Source organism: Mustela nigripes, chromosome 5, assembly GCF_022355385.1.
Source record: "Mustela nigripes isolate SB6536 chromosome 5, MUSNIG.SB6536, whole genome shotgun sequence".
In the NCBI taxonomy this organism is placed as follows: Eukaryota; Metazoa; Chordata; class Mammalia; order Carnivora; family Mustelidae; genus Mustela; species Mustela nigripes.
The window spans coordinates 94,634,906-94,662,483 of record NC_081561.1 but is presented as its reverse complement, the minus strand read 5'-3'; the positions used below and the strand labels follow the sequence as shown (position 1 = coordinate 94,662,483).

Genomic DNA, 27,578 nt, shown 5'->3' with positions numbered 1-27,578 from the left:
CCCAACACTGATTCTAGGATCTTATGACTTGCATTGGCCACTGAGACATTAGCAGCTCTGCCACAAGCAAAGATTTGAAAAGCACTTGCACACTGGGGCTTGTTCTCTTTCTTATGCTTTTAGAACCCAGGAACCATATGATGAAGCCCAAACTAACCTGTTGGGAGACTCTGGCCCAGCCCACAGCCAGTATCAACCAACAGACATGGAAGGAAAACTACAGATCATCCAATCCAATTGAGCAGCCAGATAACTATGGCTGCATAAGTGAGTACAGGGGAAAGACTACCTGTGCTAATAAGCTCACCTCAAGTACTGACCTACAGCAAACAAAATGGCTGTTATTTTAGCCTTTCAAGTTTTGGGATGTTTTGATATGCAAGCAATAGATAACTGACCTGTTATTTAACATAATCTGTTCAGCCAAAATCTTTTTATATGAAGTTATAAAAACATACAGGAAAAACAAATTCTTATATTTCTTAGAATTAAATTAAAAAGACCCTGGGAAAATTTTAAGACTGCCACCAGTGCATTTATCATAAAGCTCAAACATTACCATTTGGCTGAAACTCATGACTGTTGTTCTTCAAACACTTTGTTATAAAGATTTTTATTATAAGGTGATATAGATCACAGTAAATGAGAGTGACTTTAGTTTTTACTGATACCAGGAGAACAAGTTAATTTAAATTTATGTGCTGACATATTAAAGCATAATGTTATACAGAAAATAATTAAAACAACATAGTTGAGCCTCACATGGAAGACATTAAAACTCAGTAAACACTAGTAAGATCAGATAGTATAAGAACAGTATATTAAATTGAGCCTGAAAAGGAATCTTAAAATGAATAAGGAGCTCCCCCCAACAAAAAAATAGTATGTGGTTGAATCAAGTGTATTAGAAATAATAAATAATCAAGTCGAATTCTCTCAGAGTGTACCTAAATAGAGTTGTATTCTAGTTTGCTCCACAGGACTTAAAAATTGATATACTCATTCTATACAAAGTTGTTACTAGGAACACAATAATTTCTGTATTTGCTTAAGGGACTTAAAAAATGTAACATATAACATGTTAGGAAGTGATATGTATCTCCTATTCACTATTTAGCTTTAGTAAGTCTGTCAAGTACTATATAGTCAACAAGCACCAAATTTGGAAGATTTTTAACAGAAGAACACATGCAGTCTAAGTAATGTTAAAATTAATCATCTATAAACAAGGGCAAAAAACCACATATGTATTTAATCCATAAGGACATATGAACAAATAAGCTCTTCTACATGCTTATATCCCATTAAATCAGCCCAACATGACAGGAAATACACCACCACTTTTATATTCTCAGCAAATATCACACTTTTATGTAATAAGTATTTCATTCATTAAATGAACAAATAAACTACATAAAATGTGAGAATTTATTATGTTAATTAACAAAACAATCAGATATACCTGATTTAGTACCTCTCTATCCACATGGTTGGGCCTAATTTAAACCATTATTACTGACTATTTTCAAAGCCAAGAGAAATCACATCATTATCTTACTTGGAAGACTCTGATGGCTTCCTATCTTCTACCATAATGCTCCCTAAATTTTTAGTGATACTTGGTGTAAGTATATCTGGGAAAAGGGTATAGAGTTATAGTGTACTGAATTTGGCCAACTATTACTCAGAATCCTCTTCCACATTCTCCTCTATGCCTTCCTGTTCTGCAGATACGAAAAAGCTAAAACTTCTATTTCCCAGATTCTTCCATAGCTAAAGTTCCAGATGAGATTAAGTTTCTACTAAATGGATGTTCTTGAGATCTTCAGGCAAAAGACAGGCACAGACCATCTTTCTGTTGCTGTTTCTGCTGACAAGGGCATTCAAGGAAACCTGAATGGCAAGAGGTACTTATGACAGCAGTGGGGACCTGATACAGCATTCCAAAGCATTTTTTTTTTACATGAATTTAAATTCAATTAATTGATTCTATTTACAATAGCACCAAAAACCATAAGATACCTAGGAATTAACCTAACCAAAAAGGTAAAGACTCTAAACTCTACAAACTACAGAATACATATGAAAGAAATGGAATGAGACATAAAGAGATGGAAAAACAGTCCATGCTCATGGACTGGAAGAGTAAACATTGTTAAAATGTCTATGCTGCCCAGAGCAATCTATTTTCAATGCCATCCCTATCCAAATACCATTGGCATTTTTCACAGAGCTGGAATAAACAATCCTAAAATTTGTATGGAACCAGAAAAGACCCTGAATCACCAGCAGAATTTTGAAAAAGAAAACCAAAACTGAGGGCATAATGACGCCTGACTTCAAGCTATATTACAAAGCTGCGATCATCAAGACAACATGCATGGTATTGGCAGAAAAACAGATACATAGATCAATGGAGCAGAACAGAGATCCCAGAAGGGACCCTCAACGCTATGGTCATCTAATCTTCGACAAAGCAGGAAAAAGTACACAATGGGGAAAAAAAAATCTTTTCAGTAAATGGTGCTGGGAAAATTGGACAGCCACATGCAAAAGAATGAAACTGGACCATTCTCTTATACAACACACAAAGATAAACTCAAAGTGGATGAAAGACCTTCATGTGAGAAAGGAATCCATCAAAATTCTAGAGGAGAACAGAGGCAGTCACCTCTTCAACATTGGCCACAGCAACTTCATTCAAGATATGCCTCCAAAGGCAAGGGAAACAAAAGCAAAAATGAACTTCTGGGACTTCAACAAAATAAAAAGCTTCTGCCTGCACAGCAAAGGAAACAATAAATGAAACTAAAAGGCAACCCACAGAATGGGAGAAGATATTTGCAAATGACACTACAGGTAAAGGGCTGGTATCCAAGATCTATAAAGAACTTCTCAAACACCCAAAAAACAAATAATCCAGTCAAGAAATGGGCAGAAGACATGAACAGACACTTCTCCAAAGACATACAAATGACTAACACAGACACATGAAAAAATGTTCAACTTCACTAGTAGTCAGGGAAATACAAATCAAAACCACAATGAGATACCACCTTATACCCATTAGAATGGCAAAAATTAACAATGCAAGAAACAACAAATGTTGGTGAGTATGTGAAGAAAAGGAATGAACCCTCTTACGCTGTTGGTGGGAATGCAGACTGATACAGCCACTCTGGAAAACAGTATGGAGGTTTCTCAAGGTGTTCAAAATAGAGCTACTCTATGACCCAGCATTTGCACTACTAGGCATTTACACTAAAGATACAGATGTAGTGAAAAGAAGGTAGTGAAAAGAAGGGGCACATCACCCCAGTGTTTATAGCAGCAATGTCCACAACAGCTGAACCGTGGAAGGAGCAGAGATGAATGGATAAAGAAAATGCCGTTCATATATACAATGGAATATTACTCAGCCATCAGAAAAAGATGAATACCTACCATTTGCATCGACATGGATGGAACTGGAGGGGATTATGCTAAGTGAAATAAAGCAAGCAGAGAAACACAATTATCATATGGTTTCATTCATATGTGGAACATAAGGAATAGCATAGAGGGCCATAGGGGAAGGGAGGAAAATCTGAGGGAGAAGAAATCAGAGAGGAAGAAAAACCATGAGAGGGACTGGACTCTGGGAAACAAACTAAGGTTACAGAAGGGAAGGGGTGGGGAAGATGGGGTATCCAGGTGATGGGTATTAAGGAGGGTATGTGTGGTGATGAGCACTGGGTATTACATGCAACTAATGAATTGTTGAACACTACATCAAAAACTAATGATGTACTATATGTTGGCTAACTGAACATTTAAAAAAAAAAACAAAACAGAAGAGCATTCAGAGCTGTATTCCTGAAATTCAAGTACCAAGAGGTAGTTGTATGGCAGTAATTGTAATTCCTGAAACTCAATAGTTCTAGCACCCTTCTCGGTATTTTGTAAACAGCTACATTCCTAAACTGAATCCCCTTATACTTAATACCTACAGTGGTTTCTACTCCTGCACTGAATCCTTATTCACATAGGAGGAAATGCACCAATCTGTAGCTTATCTATATGATGGTCTAAATGACCAAAAAATACCCACTTATAATGTATCTTGTTCAGACAATGTTATTCATTTAAAGATTTAAAGTTGGAAAAAGGTTGAGAATATCACTTTCTTATAATTATATAAAAGGCCTTCCATGAAGCAGACCTTTTCTACATTTCTAAAATTATCCTCTCTGGGACTACTAGCCATGTTTTACTAGATATAGTGCCCTAAACATGTGAGATTTCTTCATGGTTATGCATCTGAACATTAATAGAAAGTCCCTTTGCCCTTTGTTAATATAGGAAATTTCCACCAATCCTACAGATCTGTTCACATGGGCTCCTTTGTAATGCTTTACCTAAAATTTTAAAAACGTGGTGATACATCCTTTTGCTGGTTAGTCTTCCAAATTTCACATGAAAATTTCACTACATATTATATCACACTTTCCACTGCATTATAATTTGGCATTTCACCTCCCTTAGTCAGTTATAACTTCCATGTCTCTCCAGAATTTACCACAGAATTTGCATGCACCAGAATCTCAATCAATGTTTACCAAGTGAATGCACAAGATAATTTTAAGAAGGTATTAGATATTTTTCTCAAATTAACTGTACCTTCCTACTCTCCTGTTATTAGAAGAAAACTTAAGTTTGCAATAATGAACATGGAAATGTATTAAAAATAACAGCAGAGTCAGCTGAAAGCAATTTATAAATCTGTTCAAAGGATCTCCTTTCTATTTACAGTCTCATATCTTTTCTGATAAACTGTCATAGCTACTTTAAAAAAACTTCATCATATCTATAACCCAGCAGTACAATGTAATAAATATTTTGAAAAATAAGCTTCAGAAATTCTTGAAGTTCATTTTACATTTGTATTATTCATTACATCTCGGTTTTTATAAAACATTAAAGAACATTTGAAAATATGTCCAAATAAATCATGCTAACCTTTCTTGTTAAATCAGACCTTAATATCAATGACTGTTTTTAAAAAAACTGAATATCAGTAAATAAAACAGTGAATAACAAATATGGAAATGTATATATCATCTATACCAAAATAACATCTGAAAAAACTGTCCCTGTTATGTGGTGAATTTAAGTTCTGTTTTTAATGATCTTACCTTGAGAAATAAAAATGCCAGAGTATTTTATATAACATATGTTATGATAAACAAATTTGCTGGTATTCATCAGCAACTGTTAACTATACCTTTCTTTGCATTTTTGTATTAGATTGACCTTTATTGTACAGACAGGTATACTCTAAATATCTTCCAATCTATGGTGTATTTTTAATTATTAAAGCTTCTCTCTTTCCTTAAATATATATGTGTGTGTGTGTGTATACATCTATCACAATATATATAGCAAGATATATATACAGAAATAGGACATTATTTGTACATTCATACAGACTATCTAAAATGATTTTTTTAAGGATTTCATTATTAAGTAACCTGTACACCCAAAATGGGGCTCAGACCCAAAACATGCTCCATGGACTGAGCCAGCCAGGAACCTCTTGAAAGATTTTTTTATTAATTTTTTAATTATGTGTGCCTCTCCTCCAAATTGTATTCTAAGTCATATTAATAACCTGGATAACATATCCTTTCATATTTTTTCCTTAATGTTCATAAAATACACATATAAACCATGAAGAACTGGGGGGGGGGAGTTACCATTTTTTAAAAGTACAATGCAAATTACTCTGAATTTTGTATTCTTTTTGTAGATGTGGTTTGTCTTTTAACTTTAGGGTAAGTGTGTTATACAGAACTGTTAATCCTTTCCAATACAGTTGGTGCTTTTCTGTGCATGTTATTTAAGGACACCCTGTCCAGATCTTAAAAATACTCCCTGTATAACATTCTCCCAAGTTTTAATTTTTCTGTGGTCATTTTACATTAAAATCTTTAACTGATTTACAATTTATTTTAGTTTAAATAAATATCCCATTTAGATAAGAGTCATCACAGCATTTTTTTATTTACTGCATTTTTTTTGTTTGTTTGCAATACCACCTCTGTAATATGAAAAGTGTGTGTGTGTTTCTCTTCATATATATGTTTGAGGAGTTTGCTCACTGTGTTCTGATCCAAGATCTATAAAGAACTCCTCAAACTCAACACACACAAAACAGATAATCACATCAAAAAATGGGCAGAAGACATGAACAGGCACTTCTCCAAAGAAGACATACAAATGGATAACAAACACATAGAAAAAGGTTCATCATCATTAGCCATCAGGGAGATTCAAATCAAAACCACATTGATATATGACCTTACACCAGTTAGAATAGACAAAATTAACAAAACAGTAAGCAAGTGTTGGAGAAGATGTGGAGAATGGGGAACCCTCTTACACTGTTGGTGCGAATGCAAGTTGGTGCAGCCACTTTTGGAAACAGAGTGAAGACTCCTTAAAAAATTAAAAGTAGAGCTATCCTATGACCCTGCAATTGCACTACTGGGTATTTACCCCAAAGATACAGATGTAGTGAAAAGAAGGGCCATATGTACCCCAATGTTCATAGCAGCAATGACCAAGTTGCCAAACTGTGGAAAGAACCAAGATGCCCTTCAATGGACGAATGGATAAAGAAGATATGGTCCATATATACAATGAAGTATTATGCCTCCATCAGAAAAGAAGAATACCCAACTTTTTTATCAACATATCAACATGGTAGGGACTAGAAGAGATTATGCTGAGTGAAATAAGTCAAACAGAGAAAGTCAATTATCATATGGTTTCACTTACTTGTGGAGCATAAGGAATAACATGGAGGACACTGGGAGATGGGGAGGAAAAATGAGTTGGGGGAAATTGGAGGAGAGACAAACCATGAGAAACTGTGGAGTCTGAGAAACAGTTTTGGAAGGGCGGGGAGTGTGGGCTTGAGGGTGGCTGGTGGTGGATATTAAGGAGGTCACGTATTGCATGGAGCACTGAGTGTGGTGCATCAACAGTGAATTTTGGAACATTGAAAAAAAAATAATAAAAGTTCTATTCTAACCTCAAAAAGGAATGTAGATATCCTGGGACACCTGGGTGGCTTAGTTGTGTCCGCCTTTAGCTCAGGTCATGATTTGGGGGTCCAGGAATGGAGCTCAATATCAGGCTCCCTGCTCAGCAGGGAGTCGGCTTCTCCCTCTCCCTCTGCCCCTTGCCCCTGCCATAACCCACTTGTGTTCTCTCTTTCTGTTGAATGCATGCACACACACCCAAATAAATAAAATCTTTAAAAAAATAATAATAAATTTCCCTGTTTTTTAAAAAAAAGTAGAAGTCTTAAAAATATATTAAGAATCATACTTAACAATGAAAGAACTGTCAATATTATTCTAAAATTTTCACAAGCACACAAGAATCTTTAATATTAGGACATCTATTAATGCCACAGTTCAACAGGGAAAAAAAGAGGTAAGAAATCACAGAATAATTTTTAAAAGATGCTAAAAAGGTATTCAATTAAAATCTAACTTCCATAATTGACAACCAAATCTGAGAGAAAAAAAAAAATTCTATCTCAAACCAACATCCTATATTATGCTTAACAGTAAAATCTTAGAAGCAATATTATTAAAATTATTACTAAGAAAAAGATACTTGCTATGGAAAATATCATTAACACTTCTATAAGTTTTTGCTAATACAGTAAAGCAAGAAAAGGAAAATAAAAACTTCATCTTCAAAATCACTGCCAAATTATTATATATAGAATTCTGCTGTAGCTCCTAGACATGCTGGTTCAGTAAAAAGAAATCTATTACTCAAATTTCTTTTTTCTTCCATCTCACTCTTTTTACAAAAATAAAAAAATAAAAACTTTAAAAGCCTTGCTATGGGCCAAAGACCTAGTAGCACTCCAAGGATAATCAAATAACCTAGCTAGTTTGGGATCTATTAGTGGGAGCAATAAAGATTATATATAGAATTAGTCTGGAGCAAATATTCTCATTTTTTTCTGTTTGAGGACTCTCCTTCTTAGCCTATCTCCCAGGTAACCCACACAGTCTGTGAAGTATCATGCCTTCTAGATTAAGAAGAGATTCCCCATTTTCTGCAAAGGCAATGGGGTAACAATCAATCTATAATTTTTTTGAGCATTTACTAAATCTTAGGCATTGTGACTGGTAATGGAAATAAAAATATATATATATAAAATTTATATATTTTTATATATAGAATATTATATATATGTACATATATATATGTACATATATATATATACACACACACACACACATGGTTTATGTTCTAATCTCTAAAATAATCACAGAACCAAGACAATTACAGTAAGAACAGTATGTGCTATTGTGCTATTTTAGGGAAAGACCATGATACTATGGTGTAATACAAAAGAGGCACAGAACCCAGACTAAGGAACTTACAGAAAAAACTAAATGAAATGACAAACACAAGTTAACCATGAACAAGAATAGTAAGTGTGTTCGAAGCAGGGAGATCAGCTCACACAAACAGGGAGGAGAGAAGATCATTCTTTAAAAAGGAAAAAAAAAAGGTAAAGTCAAGGTGACTAGATTATAATGCATAAAAAGACGGAGAAGCATAGTGAAATGAATTATGGTAATAAGTAGAGTCATAGACCTTATAAGACCTTTAAGGGAATGCTAAGTATTTAAGAGTATCAACTTCATTTTGAAGGCAGTGAAATACAGTGGACAGTTGTTTACCTACCTAACATCCATTCCACAGTCCACTTCTTTCTAACATTATTCAGATATTCATTAGAGCTCATACCTTCCTCAAGATACCCATACACTTTAGGAGACACTTAAACCAAACTGAGTTCCAGAGGTGAGCCAAACCAACCAGGGTAAATCCATGCATTTGCTGCCATTTTAAGTCAGGTAATTCAAACCTAAAACCAATTAATATATATTCTATGTGTGAAGGTCAAATGATTTGGGATCTCAATTACATCTGGAAAACCCCTTCACATCAGCACCTTGATTAGAACTGATTGAATAATTAGAAGGTGTGTGTATACCAGGGGGCAACACCTTGGGGACTATCTTAGGATCCTGCCTCTAATAGTCTTCCCATAAGCCTCTGAAGAGTCACATCCCTCCCAAATGCAAAATACATTCACCTGACCCCAACATCTCTAAAGTCTGAACCAATTACAATACCAAGTGCAAGATCTCATTAAAATATCATCAACTCAAACATCCCAAATTTCATCTAAATTTGTTGTAGATGAGTCTTGACTGTAACCCATTAAGCATAGTTCTTGGGCATAATTGCACTCCATCTGTGGATCTAGGAAACTAAAGAGACAGTTTGCCTCCAAGACTCCCAGCATTCAATGGTAGGACAAACAGAGGGTAACAATTATAGAAACTCCTGTTCAAAATGGGGAAAAGTGGAAGGTAAAAAGGAGTCACTGGTCCTTAACAGTTTTGAAATCTAGGGCAAATGTTGAATTTTTCTTAATTAGGTTTCCAAGTCTGGAAATAATCCTCTGTAGCTCTTAGCTCCACCCTCTGCCTTTTTCATCCAAGAAAGCACTTGCCTGGAGCCTTTATCACCTGCTACTGGCAGCAGCCTCCTTTCTTTTCGTATTGTCTTTCAGGCCACACTGGCAATATTCTGCTACATAATTTTTGCAAACTGTGCATCTTAAAGCATTCTAAAGGTTCTTTGTTTTGATTGAAAAGATCTGTGAAGGGATGCCTGGGTGGCTCAGTGGGTTAAGCCTCTGTCTTCGGTGGATCACGCCCCACATTGGGCTCTCTGCTCGGTGGGGAACCTGCTTCCCCCTCTCTCTCTGCCTGCTTGTGATCTCTCTAACAAATAAATAAATAAAATCTTTAAAAAAAAAAATCTTTGAAGCATACCCACAATCTGTTAAGAGTCCTTTGTATAACTGAATACTTTGACCCTTGTCTTCAGGAGATTTTTAGTAAAAAGCTGTTCAACCACACCTTCAAGGTTTTCTCTAAGCCACACTGAGAAACAATCTTTTTACCAGCTGGACCAGTGTAGGCATTTCCTAAATCATCAAGTCCTGGTTCCCTTAATAATTCTTCCCTCAATTTCTTTCTTTCCTCTTGCATTTTTTTTCTCTTGCATTTTATTATAAAGCAGCAAGAAAAAAATCAGGTGGCTCCTTCATCTCTTTCTTTGGTAATCTCCTCAACTAAATATCTAAATTAATCACATACACATTATGCAAGAGATAATTTCGTTATGCTTCCCACCATTATATAACAAGGACCCACTTCATTTCCAAAAACAAGTTCCCCACTTCTAAGTTCTCAATGGCAGCAGTCTCCAAATCTAGAGCTCCACAGCTTACCCAAAAAAATTTAGACATATCTATCACATTCCTCAAATTTTTCAACATCTATTCACTGACCAGTTCCAAAGCAACTTCCATATTTTCAGATATTTGATATGGTAGCATCTCACTTCTAGGTACCAAAATCTATATTAGGGTTTTTTTTTTTTTGTATTTGTTTATTTATGTTTTAACAAATTACCACCCAAAAAACTAAAACGAAAACCAAAAACATTTATTCTTTGTTTCTATAGGTCAGAAGTCCAGGCACTGTATGACTCAGAGCCTCTATTCAGTCTCACAAGGCTGAAATACAAAAATTAGCCAGGATGCATTCCTGTGTCCCTTTCTGGAGGTTCTGGGAAGAATCAGCTCTGAAGCTTTTCCATGTCGCTAGTAGAAATCAGTCCCATGCGGTTGTAGGACCCAATATCCCTTGTACTGAATATCCCTCTCAGGCTCTGAACCTCTGCCAGGAAGAGTCTATTGTCACTTGCTTCAATTAAGTTTACTGAGAATAATCACCCTATCCTAAGGTCAATTAATTGGGACCTCAATTACATCTACAAAATGCCTTCACCTAGATTAGTGTTTGTGTGATGGTGTGCAGACACAGGGAGCAGAAATCTTGGGGTGCATCTTAAAATTCTGCCTACCATACATGTATGTTCAGGAACGGAACTGTTGGGTCATGGATTATGTGAATACCACAAAAAAATTTTCTAAATTGACTAACAATACTCCCACTAGCAGACTAGGGGAAGTTCCAACTGTGTCACATCCAAGACAGTATTTTAGCCATTCTGATAGATGTGTAGTGATATCTAGTTGTAGTATCAGTTTGCATTTTCCTTATGACTGATGTCTGTCTTCCTTTAAAAGAAGTCAGTATATTAAAAAAAAATTGAAGGATTGGATTAGTTATTCTATTATGGGTTTTTAACTTAACCTTCTAAAATGACATTGGCCCATATTGTGTAATAGTTATTTAATGTCTGGGCCTCTGATGTAAGCTATTCAAGCATTTTATTCATCTTTGTTATCCTAAATACCTAGCATAATCCCTGGCACATAGAAAGCACCTAATGTTTGGTGAACTGAATGTAATTTACCTTCTAAAAAAAATTTTTTTTTTCATTTCTAGATTTAAAGAACTGCTCCCACTCTATATTCCTCCTAGGTCAATCAATAATGTTATAGAAGCCAACCTTTTTTTAGCTGTCTAAGACACAATTTGTCTGAGCCACTATTACATTATATAGTTGGATGAATAATATATGCCCTAACTCTACCTACCATTAATATACCATACTGAATAAACTCTATTCATTCATTATTCTGAATTCATTATTTTTCACATGCTTTAGGTCATTGTGCCTATTAGGAGAGATCAATTATTCTTATATTCACCTTTGATTATGTATCCCTCTCCTTCCATATAACCTTTTTTTTTAAGATTTTATTTACTTATTTGACAGAGAAAGACTGCCAAAGAAGGAACACAAGCAGGATAGTAGGAGAGGGAGAAGCAGGCTCCCTGCTCAGCAGGGAGCCCGATGCAGGCTCCAGACCCCAGAATTCTGGGATCATGACCTGAGCCAAAGGCAGACAGACGCTTAATGACTGAGCCACCCAGGTGCCCCAATATTTTTATACCTGAATACATTATAAGGACCTTGTGAAGCCTGATCAGTCTCTTTGGATATCTCTCCCAATTTCCTTGTCAGAATTTCTTTGTTATTATAGATAATTTTATTCTAGGAAGTTATCCAAACACTTCCTAACCATCTTTCCTTTTACAGTCTCAAGGTCATCAAATTACAATCATCTTCCCTCTGAACACTGGTGGTTTTCTTCTTTCTTTTTAAATTTTGTCTCAGGACTTGCTTCCCTAAAAACTAGCAAGGTGACTCATCACATCCACAGAATTCCAAAATAACTCTCTTCATGGATTAGAATTAGATGCAAAATAGTATATCCCTCTGTCAGGCTGCCTAACAGCCTGTGTTCCATTCCATTTCTGTGTTCTAGTCCTGAATTTCCTAACACGAAATCACCCTCATTTCTAATGCTTGTACACTTTCATTAAGCTGCTTTTAAAGAAAAATATTTTGCCGATATGATGTAATTACCACAAAAACTGTAATACTAGGTCTCTAAGTTGTTCCAATATTATGATTAATTTTTTTTCTTGTTAAATATGTGCAGTGAATTAATTCAAAATCTTTGGAAGACCTGTATAGACTTTTTGGGGCTGGTATCTAGCCAAATATTCTTTTAAAGCTATGCCCGGTTCATGTGCATACCAAACAAATTATAAACCTCATAAGTATGCAAAGCACAATATTTAGGTAATAGTTTAATAAGATTATAATGGTACAAATTCGTTTTTATTTCTACAATAATTTACTTTTGCTACTAAGAAAATCGGACGTGCGGCGCCTGGGTAGCTCGGATGGTTAAGCCTCAAACTCTAGGTTTTGGCTCAGGTCCTAATTTCAGAGTCATAAGAACAAGCCCCACAGCATCCAGCTCTGCGCTCAGTGGTTGATGTCGGAGGGGTCTACTTCTCTCCTCCTCCCTCTCCCTCTCCCCCCAACCCATTCCTGCACACTGGCACGTTCTCTCTATATTAAAAAATTAAAAAAAAAAAAAATCTGATGCTACAGTAGCAGTCACTCCCTGTACAAGCACCAAATTTTCTACTACAGTCATGGTATCTAAACACATCATTCCATTTGTCAAATAGTTTTTTTCTTAAGGACTTTGGACATTGATAATTGTTAGGAGGAACTTTCTGCTTATTAATATATTCCATATGATATTATATTCTCCTAACCATTAGTTTAGAATGCATGCACGCTTACTTTATTCTCTAAACCAATATCATCAAATGAACATCAAATGAACAGATATAAATGTGTTAGAATAAAATAAAAATATCTTAAAAGACATGTACTAATTTCAATATTAAAGACTCAGCTACTCAGTGTCTAACATATTTATATAGAAAAACTCTACTCTTTGAAATTTCACTTAGAGAAACTTTTCTTGACCCCAGAGACTAAATAACATTTATGTGAAAGTATATTATGAACAACAAAGAATTACACAATTAGAGATATATTAGACAATAATAGGTTCTAAAAAGGAAAGCCCAGATATACAATTTAGTCCTTACTCTTAAAATGCTCCATATATTTTTATTTAAGAACTGTTATGCAAAAACTTAACATGGCTGAGAATCCTGGTCATGGTAACAATGGTGATGAAAAAAAGACTAGCAGATAGTTGTAATTGCTTACAAAGCCATCAATTCCTCCCAGTTAAACTTTCTTTAAAGAAAAAGAAAAAAAAAAACCCACAAAGCTAAATGGAACATACTCTGATTAAGAAAATAAAACAAACAATAAAAACCTGCCATACAGAATTTTACTTGTCAAATTCTCATTTTCCACCAAAGCCAAAAAACCTGTCCTTCGTGTATAAAGCCATGAAGAGCCAATATCATTGCTTCTAATGATTTTCCAATGTCAATTAGTTGTTTCTATAAAGACTGCCTAAGTAAAATCTCTGGTATAGCTAATGCAGATACCTCAAATTACAAATTATTACTTTTAGTAAATCCAATAGTTTTATTTTTTTTTAAGATTTTCTTTTTTTCTTTTTTATTCTTTCTAAGATTTCTTATTTCTTTTTTTGATAGAGAGAGACACAGAGAGAGAAGTAACACAAGCAGGTGAAGTGGGAGAGGGAGAAGCAGGCTTCCTGCCAAACAGGGAGCCCAATGCGGGGTCAATCCCAGAACTCTGGGATCATGACCTGAGCCAAAGGCTCATGACTGAGATACACAGGCACCCTAAAGATTTTATTTATTTATTTGACAGAGAGACACAGTGAGAGAGGGAACACAAGCAAGGGGAGTAGGAGAGGAAGAAGAAGGCTTCCGGTGGAGCAGGGAGCCAGATATGGGACTCAATCCCAGGAACTGGGATCATGAGCTGAGCTGAAGGCAGATGTTTAATGACTGAGCCACCCAGCCACCCCCCCAATACCTTTAAAAAACAAAAACTATAAATTTTACCCGAAGGCGAGAAAAAAAAAATGAAAAAGAAAAAATTAAATTAACTGCAAGACTAAAAAAAATCACAGGAAAAAAGCCATGAGTTCCGTGCTTGGCTTTCTCCTCCTCTGGAATTCTGCTGCTCTCCTTGGTATTGAAACCGCACTCCTTGGTAGGTGAACTTGGTCTTGGCTGGATTTCTTGTTGATCTTCTGGGGGAGGGGCCTGTTGTAGTGATTCTCAAGTGTCTTTGCCCCAGGCGGAATTACACCGCCCTTACCCGGGGCCGGGGTGAGTAATCCGCTGGGTTTTGCTTTCAGGAGCTTTTGTTCCCTGAGCGCTTTCCGTAGAGTTCCAGAGGACGGGAATACAAATGGCGGCCTCCTGGTCTCCGGCCCGGAGGAGCCGAGAGCCCAGGGCCCCACTCCTCAGTGCGCCCTCAGAGAACAGCGCCCAGTTACTCCCGTCTGCCTGACCTCCGGCCGCGCTCCGAGCTCACCGAGCCTGCGACCGGTTCAAGGTAACACGGAGCTGCGAGCTTACTGTCGGCTCTGTCTCTGTAGCCGGCTTTCCCGTTCCAATACCCGCAAGCTCTGCGACACTCAGACAACCCCGATCCTTCTGTGACCCTGCGGGACCTGAGGCCACACTGACCCCGCGTGGGCTTCGCCCCGGTTTAGCCTCTGGAGCGATGTCCCTCAGCGGAACAGACTTTTAAAAGTCCTGATTTTGTGCGCGGTTGCTCCGCCGCTTGCCGGGAGCCGGCCCCTCCCCCCGGGATCTATCTCCCATCGCTTTGGATTCACTTCTCCACCGGTCCTACCTTTCAGAAAGTGGTTGTTTTTCTGTTTCCAGAATTGCTGTTCTTCTTCTCTTAGATCTGCCGATGGATTTTCAGGTGTTTGCAATCTTTAGATAAGCTATCTAGCTGATCTCCGGCTAGCTGAAGCAGTCTCAGCTTGCTACTTCTCCGCCATCTTGACTCCTGCCCTATGACCCAGCAATTGCACTATTGGGTATTTACCCTAAGGATACAAATGTAGTGATCCAAAGGGACACATGCACCCGAATGTTTATAGCAGCAATGTCCACAATAGCCAAACTATGGAAAGAACCTAGATGTCCATCAACAGATGAATGGATCAAGAAGATGTGGTATATATACACAATGGAATACTATGCAGCCATCAAAAGAAATGAAATCTTGCCATTTGCAACAACATGGATGGAACTAGAGCGTATCATGCTTAGCGAAATAAGTCAAGCAGAGAAAGACAACTATCATATGATCTCCCTGATATGAGGAAGTGGTGATCAACATCGAGGCTTAAGTGGGTAGAAGAAGAATAAATGAAACAAGATGGGATTGGGAGGGAGACAAACCATAAGTGACTCTTAATCTCACAAAACAAACTGAGGGTTGCCGGGGGGAGGGGGTTTGGGAGAAGGGGGTGGGATTATGGACATTGGGGAGGGTATGTGATTTGGTGAGTGCTGTGAAGTGTGTAAACCTGGTGATTCACAGACCTGTACCCCTGGGGATAAAAATATATGTTTATAAAAAATAAAAAATTTAATAAAAAAAAATAAAAAAAATTAAAAAAATAAAAAAATAAACTATACAGGTGATTTCTAAGGAACTATTTTAAGTGCTTTCTATGTATTATTTATTTTATACATATTAACTTTATAACATGAACCTTAGGGTTTTCATGAGATAATTATTATCCATTTTACAGATAACAAAAGTGATATAGTTAGTAGGTGATGGTGCTATGCATTAAGATTCAACATAGGCAATTAGGTCCAGAGCCTGAACGCTTAACCACTATGGTAGTATAGTACATTGCTTTTCAATATAGAGAAAACTGTATCTCAAGCTAAATAATCAATTATAGTAAGAACTAAACTTGACAATTATACAACCTGGCTGCTAACCAATGAGGAAATTTATAAGTTTATGTTATCCCCCAACTCAAATTAATTCTATGGAAATTGTGATACAGATTTATTTAGTATGAAGAAATGTCATATTATTGGGCATCTGGGAAGCTAAGCTTACCTAAACTTTGACCAAGACCCTAAGGGTAAGGTCCAAGTCTGTCTTCTTTACAAATGCATGCTCAGCAGCTAGCATTAAGCTAGAACAAAGTAAGTGTTCTATAATCACCTATAGAATAAATGGGGATAAGAGGAAGCTGTTTCAACATAAAGAAATGATAAAGATTACATATATCACAGAGGAACATTTCCCACAAATTAAAAAACCAAACACACAAAACAGTGAAGTAACATGCCCAATTTCATATAGTTAAATCAAGATATGAGACTTCCAATTTCCATGTTTTTTTCCTTAAATACCATAAAGGTGAAATTCTACCAAAATATCCATTATTATATAGTACCGAACTATACTCTTATAAATAGTTGGAATAGAAAATTTTCATATTCTATGTATTTTAGCACAATTTTTAAGTCAAAACTAGAAAATAAATCCACATTATGAAAAAATACAACTTAAATCACTACATATAGTTTCTATTTATATATTTCTACACTACTAAGAAAATTTACTTATAAAAATAAGACAATATTATGATTAAAATTAAGTTTAATTATTTAACAATTGTTCAAAATGTAATGAAATAGCTACTTATAAATTTTTGTATTTTTCCTACCTTTCCTAGTTTCAGAAGTAAAAATCCAAATAGCATAAAAATGAAATGGAGTAATAGCTACCCCCTGACCCGACATTTACCCTAAAGAAAAAGAAGGGCCCTATGTACCCCAATGTTCATAGCAGCAATGTCTACAATAGCTGAACTGTGAAAAGAGCCGAGATGCCCTTCAACAGATGAATGGATATAGAACATGTGATCCACTGGGTGCCTGGGTGGCTCAATGGGTTAAGCCTCTGCTTTCGGCTCAGGTCATGATCCCAGAGTCCTGGGATTGAAGCCCGCATCAGGCTCTCTGATTGGCAGGGAGCCTGCTTCCCCTTCTCTCTCTATCTGCCTGCCTCTCTGCCTACTTGTGACCTCTCTCTCTCTGTCATATAAAAAAATAAAATCTTTAAAAAAAAAAAAAGAAGATGTGGTCCATATACACAATAGAATATTATGCCTCCATCAGAAAGGATGAATACCCAACTTTTGTATCAACATGGGTGGGACTGGAGGAGATTATGCTGAGTGAAGTAAATCAAGCAGAGAAAGTCAATTATCATAAGTTTCATTTACTTGTGGAACATAAGAAGTAACATGGAAGACATTAGGAAAAGGAAAGGGAAAGTGAATTGGGGGAAATTAAAAGGGGAGACAAACTACGAAAGACTGTGGACTCCCAGAAACAAACTGGGGGTTTTAGAGATGAGGAAGGAGGATGGGTGAGCCCAGTGGTGGGTATTAAGGAGGGCACATATTGCATGGAGCATTGGGTATTGTACATAAACAATGAATCTTGGAATACTCGATCAAAACTAATGATGTATTTTATGGTGACAACATAACAATTTAAAAAAAAAAATGTCTGAACTGCTATGTTCTCAGCAGACTTTTTAGCCTGCCTATTTTGGAGGGCCACTGTGGGCAAAAACCCAGACTTACAAACTGATCTATTTCTATCACCTGTACAGATTAACATGTATCACAGGAGGAATGGTCTGATCCTTGGATATGCTTTGGGCAGTCTGATGTCTTACTTTCACAGAAGATAGGGCCTAAAGACACTGACCCCACTACATTTAGATGCTACACAGACCCAGATTTCTTAACTTTGGCACATATACATATATACTCACATCTGTTCATGCTTTGAGTACATATATACACACATATATGTAAATGTTCATATATATATATAAATAGAGATTCCATAAGCAATAGGGCAGGGGCTATATTTCTTGCTCATATTTCATGCCAAAGTAAGTTCCGAATGAATTACAGATAAAGCATAAAAAATGCAAATTTAAGAGCACTGTAAGAAAATATGGGAGAATGTTTAATAAAACTAGGGTGAAAAAGGTCTTTCCAATATACAATGGACTATTACTCAGACATAAAAAAGAATAAAATCTTGCCAGTTGCAACAACATGGATGGATCTAGAAAGTACAATATTAAGAGAAATATGTCAGAGAAAGATAAATGCCATAAGATTTCACTTATATGTCAAATTAAAAAAAAAAAAAGGAAAAGTGAAAAAAAGACCAAAAAAACCCACTCTTAACTATAGAGAACAAACTCCTGGTTATCAGAGGGGAGTAGATGGAAGAATGAGTAAAAAAACAGGTGAAGAGGATTAAAAGTACACTTATCACAACGAACACTTATTAATACACAGAATTGCTGAACGACTATATTGTACACCTAAAACTAATGCAACACTCTATGTTAATTATACTGAATTAAAAAAGAAAAAAAGGTCTTTCAATCAAAACACGAAACTCACAATTCATGTAAGAGATTTCTGTGACCAACTTTTCTACTTCTACAAATTCATCTCAGAGAAATACTTGTATAAATGAAGACATATATGTACCATACTATCTTTCACAATAGAACAAAATTAACAGCGGACCAAAAGTGATATAAATATCCATTGACGAAGACTAAATTATGGTACTTCCATGTAATAGAATATCATGTGTTTATGAAAATAACTATGGAAAACTGGCTTGTGCCAATATGAAACAATCTATCAAATATATTGTTGCGTGAACACAAATTATAGGTAAAATATGTAATGGCTTCCCTTTTATGCAAAAAAAGGAGTGCTACCTAGAAATATTTCTGACTATATGCACAAAGTATTACGTGGTTGTCTCTGGAGAGGAAAATGGGTCTGGAAAGGAAGGAATCTTGCTTTTTATTATATATCCTTTGAAGTTCTTGAATTATTTTTCAGATTGTACATAAAGCCTTTCACAAAAAAATAAGTAAGAATAAAATTCAAAGAAAGTATTTCAAAATGGAATAGCAAATACCTTGAACATAGGATAACAGAGAATTCTTACCTTTCTCTGCAAAATTTAAGTGAATGTAGTATGGCAGGTCTCTTTTGACGTAAATTCCATAAATGTAAGGTGTCATCAGCCAAGGCACTCACAAGAGCTCCCTTAAAAATAAAGTATAATATATTTTACATAGAATACATCTTAAAAACATTAAAGCTACTAAAGAGCTGCCAAAAAAAAAAAAAAACCTTCCCAAATTTCAAAACTTTCAGCCAATAGATTGTTTTGAGAAACATCTGTCTCACTCAAATTCTAAATAGCAGATGTAATACAGTGTGTTATATGTATATGTTAAAAATGTTGAGGGAAATTGGAGGGGGAGAGACTATGAGAGACTATGGACTCTGAAAATCAGTCTGAGGGTTTTGAAGGGGCAGGGGAGCAAGAAGTTCGGTCAGCCTGGTGGTGGGTATTATGGAGGACACATATTGCATGGAACACTGGGTGTGGTGCATAAACAATGAATTCTAGTACACTGAAAAGTAATTTAAAAAATAAAAAAATTTTAAAAATGTTTTCACTTCTTCAATTTAAAGTACAATCTAGTATCTTACAAACTACAAATATACTAGGATCCAGCTGGATATTATAGTTGATAGCTATGTAAAATTAGAGATCAGACTATAAGTTACTTGGTCAGTATTGTACATCTTCTTGACCAAAAAAAAAAAGAAGTAACTTTCCCATTTTATCGGGCTTAAGAAAAATTCTTCATAATGTACTACACCTAGGTCATAATACTTCTACTAGAATGATACAGAAAATAAAGGTAGCATTCAGCACACTACAACTTCAATATCCAAAGGATTGAACAATCAACGAATTTAGAAAATTAAAACATCTGATACTACTAAATACTATTCAGTATGGAGAAGAATCTCTGGCCCTATATGAAAATCACACAGGAGGCTCAATCTTACCCCTGACCTCACAAACCAGAATTTTCAGAGCAAGGACCTACATAGGTATATTTGTAAAAATCTTCAGAGGTGACCAGAATTAAGAATCTCTAGACTAAAGTTGATTTATTAAGACATGTATGTGTATTTCCTCAAAGAAGTCAGATTCTTTTCATTTATACTGAGAAAATAAAATAAAATAAAATAAAATAATGCAACATGAAAAATTTATGTTAATTTCAAAAAAGGATTTGCTGTTCTACTCATTTGGGTTATTATGAGAAATTTTAAAATCTCCTTCCTTTAAACTAAGTTTCTCATTTATCAAAGAGGATTAAAATAGCTCTGAAAATTTACATTAAATGATCTCTCCAAGTCCTTTCCACTCTCAAAATTCTATGAGGGTTACTCTATGGCGTTATTCCTACTGCTACAAAATGACTATCAGCAGAAATAAAGTCCATATGCTTTCACCAGAAAATAACCTCTTATCGATATCATTTTGAAGCAGAGAAACTTAAAGATTCAGACTATCAAAGATTTGTACTCTTCACTCTTATTTCCACCACAGACAACTTTCTCAAGTTATGCATGCCATCTTGAAATCTCAAGGAAGAAGAGATGTAGAGCCAAAATGGCAATAACAGTTGACCACCTCCTATGGTGGCTCCTTTACCTACAAGTGGTCCACTAAATGTAAAAGCAAATAGCTATTCCCAATTGTCGGATTTCTGTAGCATCCCCAATATTTCTATTTTGCTAAGCATTTTTTAAAACAGCAACATCATTTTAAAGTACTCAAAATGTAACATTCAAACATGTAAAATAAAAACAGTCATATCCAAGAACTCAATGTTGAATCTTATTGAAAAGAAACCTCCGTGAATGACAACATAAATTACTTAAGATTTCTAAAACTTGCACAGGTAATCAATTTGCAATGTTATTTACACTAGTTCATGTACAGCTTTAAGAAATAATCTTAACACAAGTATAAAGATGGAGAATAGGTTAGTGGATGCCAGGGATTAGGGACTGGGGCGGGGGCAGTTACAAAGTGGGAACCTTAAGGAATTTCTTTATGATGATAAATTGATCTGTGCCTTGTTCATAGCAGTCATTACACAAATCTGTATGTATCATTAAAAATGCACAAAACCACACACCCACATGGACACAGGAGTTCATGGTGATAAGATCTAAATAAAGTCTGTAGTCTAACTAATGGTAGTATATGGATGTTGTTTTCCAGGTTAATACTATACTATTATTATATATACTGTTACTACTAGGGAACCTAGAGGAAGTACATGCAAAACCTCTCTATTTTGAACCTAATTGCCAGTAAAATTATTTCATAACAAAACTTTGTTTTTAAGTAGGAAAAATAATCTTGAGTCCTCATAAATGGGCTCAATGACTTTCTATATTATGATTTCTTTTGAATTTTAACATTTTACAATGCCTATTATACAGTTCTACACAGAATTCTGTAGTTTAAAAAACAAACAAACAAACAAAAAACACTTCTGGGGCACCTGGGTGGCTCAGTGGGTTAAGCCTCTGCCTTAGGCTCAGGTCATGATCTCAGCATCCTGGGATCAAGTCCCGCATAGCATCGGGCTCTCTGCTCAGCAGGGAGCCTGCTTCCCCCCCTCTCTCTGCCTGCCTCTCTGCCTACTTGTGATCTCTCTCTGTGTCAAATAAATAAATAAAATTAAGAAGGAAAAAAAAACTTCTGACCCTAAAAAACCTACATAATATAATAATAATGATAGTACACTAACCATAATAATAATCTAGTAATATGCTAATCTTTTGATAAAAACATTTTACAAAAGTTCAGAGGTATTGAGTGTTGACTTTTTTCCTCTCACATATGTTTAAGAATTTGTTCCTTCTAAGGACCTGAGGGCAAAAAAAACGTGCACAGACTATCACCACAACTAAAGATAGCAGAGCCTTTTCTGAGGTAATTTCTTTCTTCTAATGACCAGCCTTTCGTGCTCGTCACTGCATACAGTAAACATCTATTCTCAGAGCTGCTCATAATTTTAAATTGTTTAACTTTTTATTTTCCTTTTTTAAAATTCTAATTATATTTATAATTAATTTATAATAATAAACAAATTAATTTATAATAGTAATTATAAATTATTATTTATAATAAACTCAGTCTCTAATATAGACTGTTATATTAATTTCAGGCGTACAATACAGTGATTCAGCAATTCCATACAAAGCCCTGTACTCATTGCAAGTGCGCTCCTTAATCCCTATCACCTATTTAACCTATTCTCTCACCTCCCCTCTAATAACCATCAGATTGTTCTCTATAGTTATGACTCTGTTTCCTGGTTTGCCTCTCTTTTTTTTTTCTCTTTGCTTGTTTCTTAAATACCACAAGACTGAAATCACATGGTGTTCGTCCTTCTCTGACTGACTTATTTCGCTTAGCATTATACTCTCTTGCTCCGGGTCACTGAAAATGCTCAAACTTTTTAAAAACCCGCTCACATTATTTACTCCGCTGATAAAATAGTATCTGTTTTCTGAGCTCCTTCCTAACTTTATACTCTATCAAAACCAAAGAAATCATCAGTTACTTCAACCAGTAAGCAACACAACAAGAATTCTGGACAATAACAAGTTTTGTTATTTTTTTAAATGGATTTTTGTTTCCTGGTTGTATTTCAAACAAGTCATTAGAGAAGTATATTTTATTTATAATAAACTCAATCTCTAAAAAAATTTCAATATAGATTTTAGTGTTACATAATTTTCAGTATCCAAGAAATAAAATTGATATGCAGCACCTTGCACCAAGATTTACCTTACACCATTCTATTTGCAACATCTCAAAACATCTTGCATTATTTATGTAACTTCCCGTGATGATGCCTTACAATAAACTATTAGCTCTGACCTATAAGAAATTAACTTTTGTTCAAATATTTAAATACGAATGCGTGCAAAAAATCTGAAAGACCAAATGTGGCCCTCTTTCATACACAAACAGGACAAATTAAAGCAATTCACTAACCTCATTAATCAGGAACTGAAGTTGGATTACTGCAGCTCCACTGTCATGCTGGCAATAACATTCTACTCCTGGACGACCAAAGCTGTCATTAATTTCATTAAGGAGTCTACAGTATGTGTGGGCTTTTTATAGCAACTGTTAAATTACATAACAGACTAGTAAATATTCCAATGACCTGATATTCAATACCAGCTATTTATTGAGATTAAGATTCAGAATTACATTTATTACACATCAATCTGATCAACTAGCTTCTGCTGATAATCAGAAGTCTCAGAGATTACAAGTCTAAAAAAAATAATATCCACTCTTCCTACAAAATAAAAGAACTATCAAAAAAAGCAATATACAGAACATAAAATAGGTTTAATACACTTTGGCCCAAGTTTTCTTCTCTCACTTAAAATAAAAAGAGAAAAGGTAATTGATCTGCAGAGCACCCAATTCTGCCCAAGGCAGCAAACTAATCTGAAAAGCAGAGACATGTCATTTTAGAATAATGTTTTCAGAACCAATCTTTTTACTAGCATTTTTCATTCCTATGGTATTATTTTTCAAGAGTGTAAGTTAATATAATGAAAAACTATATAACTATGTTAGTAATTATAGCATGATGATGTTGTATTACTAATGTATGTACCAATCTTTTATAAGAGACCTGAATTCAAAATATGCAAATTGATATAAATTTGCATGTGTTAACAGTAAACATACAACATTCTCTGTGTCAGGCATTATATTAAACATGTTATATATATTAATTTATTTAATTCCCATAATCTATGAAGAATATATAATTTCTCCCCTATAAACAGATAAGGAGACTGAAGCACAGAGAAATCAAGCAACTTGTAAGTCACACAACTAGAAAGCAACAGAATAAGATGATTTTTTTTTTGTGAGTATTTTTTAAGATTTTTAAATAGTTATTTGACAGAGAAACAGTGAGAGAGGGAACACAAGCAGGGGGAGTGGGAGAGGGAGAAGCAGGCTTCCTGCAGAGCAGGACCTGAACCAAAGGCAGAAGCTTAATGACTGAGCCACCCGGGTGCCCCCAGAGATGAGATCTGAATAACCATTCTGGCTCCAGAGTCTGTACTCTTAATAATAAAGAATGCCAAATAAAGAACAAAACAAACAAAAACCCAAACACTTAAACCACTTATTAAATGCCAGGCATTCTTACATGCTTTTATCTTCATAAACTAGAAATAAGAAAGTAGCTATTTTAACATGGTGCAATACTAATCTACTTTTCACTAGTTAATAAATATTAATAGAAAATAAAAAGCTAAATCTAAAACTAAAATGTGATTGGCTTTAATGAAATTATAGCCTTCTTTATAAAAATTCATATTGAGGTATACAGACTATTTCTATATTCTTTTAATACATGTCCTAAGGTTCTTCTTAAGAAAAAATAATCACACCAAAGTTAAATCCCTATTTTCTATATACTTTTACCTTCTGATTTCTAAAAGTTTTTCTAGGTGATTATTTCTTTTCCATGACTTTTTTCATTTTATTACCAGCAACTAATTCTTCCATGATTTCATAAATAGACAAATCGTGCATGTTTAGCCTAGAGTACCCACTCTGTAAACATCTCAAACTTTTATCATCAGCGTCATCAGTATTAGTAGTCCTAGTTTTATACCAATTACCCAAATGCATCTAAAGGAAGCTAGATTTCAAATTGTTACTACTGGCACTTGGTAATGCCAAATCACATCTGACTGGCCAAAGAAATACCTACATCTATTTTCATCCATTTCTTTTGTCAGGATGCCTTTTTAGCTAGGAAAGGGAGTCCAATTCTAATCTCTCCAGCTAAATTATTCTTTCTGGGACCAATTAGCATATTCTATAATTCTCATTTTACATGAAGCAAAACTTCTCAACTAACCAGATCAGTAAAACTAATAAAAAATGTGTGTTATTATGAATAATCATATAAATTCCACTTACCTTATTTTTTTCAGAAATCATACATAAATTTGCTCATCTTGTGATATTATCTTCTTTAAGTATGGATCTATTAACTAGATCCAGAATTATTTTTCTTAAAACATAGCCATGGTGCTCCTGGGTGGCTCAGTTGGTTCAGTGTATGACTCTTGGTTTCGGCACAAGTCCTGACCTCATGGGTCATGGGATCCAACCCCACAACAGATGCCTCAGTGAGGAGTCTGCTTGAGGATTCCTTCCCTTTGCCCCTCCCACCACATGCATGTCCATGTTGTGTCTGCTCTCTAAAATAAATAAATCTTTAAAAATAAATAAATAAAAGTATCCATAACTTTCCAGGTATAAGATTTATAGTTTAATTTTTTATTTATTTTTATTTTTTAAAGATTTTGAGAGCATGTGAGCACATAAGCAGGGGGGAAGGGCAAAGGAAGAGGGAGAAGTAGACGCTGCTGAGCAGGGAATGCTGATGTGGGACTTGATCCCAGGCCTCTGAGATCAGGACCAAAACCAAAGGCAGCTACTTAACCAACTGAACCACCCAACTTGTTTAATTTTTTAAATGGAACTTTATAGATAATTGGCAAAGCATTCTAAATGAAGCATTCACATACAATTTTACGATTTCTTTTCTGAATCATTTACTGGTATCCACATATCATAAAAATTTTAAGTAACTGACTTCATGAAGTCTTCCCAAAGTATTAATCCTGTATTTTTAAAAACCCCTCTATTTTGTATTCACGTTCTATATTCTTAGAGTAGACTAATTACTAGATTATAGTATCAAATATGACAGGCACAAACAGATGTGGGAATACATAAAACTGATTACTGGTTAAGTAAAAATTTTATAAGCAAATTGATCTACTAATTTGGGCCCACTAGTCTCAAAACTTTTTTTTTTTAAAGATTTGTGTATTTATTTATTTGTCAGAGAGAGAGCGAGAGCAAGCGAGCGCCCAGCAGGGCAAACAGCAGGCTGAGGGAGAAGTGGACTCCCCGCAGAACAAGGAGCCCAATGCAGGACTCGATCCAAGGTTTCTGGGATCATGACCAGAGTCAAAGGCAGATGCTCAACCAACTGAGCCATCCAGGCGTCCCTGGTCTCAAAACTTAAGTATGCTGTGGGCATCAATCAATAGTTTATTCATAGAGACTGCAAAATGTCTGTAAATCCAGGAAGTCAGTTACATGGAGGTCAAGAATGGTTTATTTTTATCTACACATGGAACTACTCTAGACAAAACTATACTTTCCTATGACATTAATATAGCCACTTTACTTATAACTAAGATGATAAATACACTTCCTTGATATAAAAAAGAACCACGGGGCGCCTGGGTGGCTCAGTGGGTTAAGCTGCTGCCTTCGGCTCAGGTCATGATCCCAGGGTCCTGGGATCGAGCCCCGCATAGGGCTCTCTGCTAAGCGGGGAGCCTGCTTCCTCCTCTCTCTCTGCCTGCTTGTGATCTCTCTCTGTCAAATAAATAAATAAAATCTTTAAAAAAAAAAAAAAGAACCACTTATTATGTACTAACTTTCAGGCTCCATGTCTTAAAAAACGTAATTGTACTTAATCCTCATGGGAAGTCTGAGAGGTAGTTATTATCCATATTTTACAAATGATAATCCTGAGGCTCAAAGAAATGATTTTTCTCAAGATTACTAATGGTTCTCCCTTTTCTTTTGGATAAGGTAGTACTATGCTGCAGCCAGCCTTGAAGGATTCTGAATACTACAAAAACCGTATGGATTAGGGGGAAAACTCGTTAAGTCATTATTTCATAATAACAAAAAGTTTAAAATTAAATTTTAAGGAGTTGAAGTTCCTTAAATATATAAATATATAAGTATATATTTATATACATATATAAAGTATATATGTTATATATTATAAATATATATGTATATATAAATATATAATCAAAAGATATTAGTTTGAAAGAATACAAATTCCAGAGCAAGTATTTCTCATTCCTGGCAGTGTATCAGATTTCCAGCTCTACTGCAAATTCACTAATCCCAAATTGCCTGAGAAGCAGCCTGGGTAGGTATCCTGTTTTGTTGTTTTTGTAGATGCGCCACAGGAATTACTGAGGCACAGTTGCAAATTAAGACATCTCCTTTTCAAGTCAGTTCATATGCCAGCTCCACCAGAACTTCTGTGACCTGAGGAGAATTATTACACCTCTCTACCTTCTTTTTTTTTTTTTTTTTTTTTTT

General features: G+C 35.2%; 1 protein-coding gene across 5 annotated transcripts in view; it reads right to left on the bottom strand.

Moving 5' to 3' along the window:
* The window catches only part of STXBP5 (syntaxin binding protein 5), a 182,573-nt gene that overhangs the window by 131,175 nt on the left and 23,820 nt on the right, over window positions 1-27,578 (bottom strand). For all 5 annotated transcript variants that reach the window (XM_059400904.1, XM_059400906.1, XM_059400907.1 and 2 more), the window contains exons 3-4: window positions 23,385-23,466; window positions 19,443-19,543 (exon numbers count right to left, since the gene is read on the bottom strand). In XM_059400904.1, the coding sequence (XP_059256887.1) occupies window positions 19,443-19,543; window positions 23,385-23,466 (183 nt within the window). The remainder of the gene's footprint in view (window positions 1-19,442; window positions 19,544-23,384; window positions 23,467-27,578) is intronic.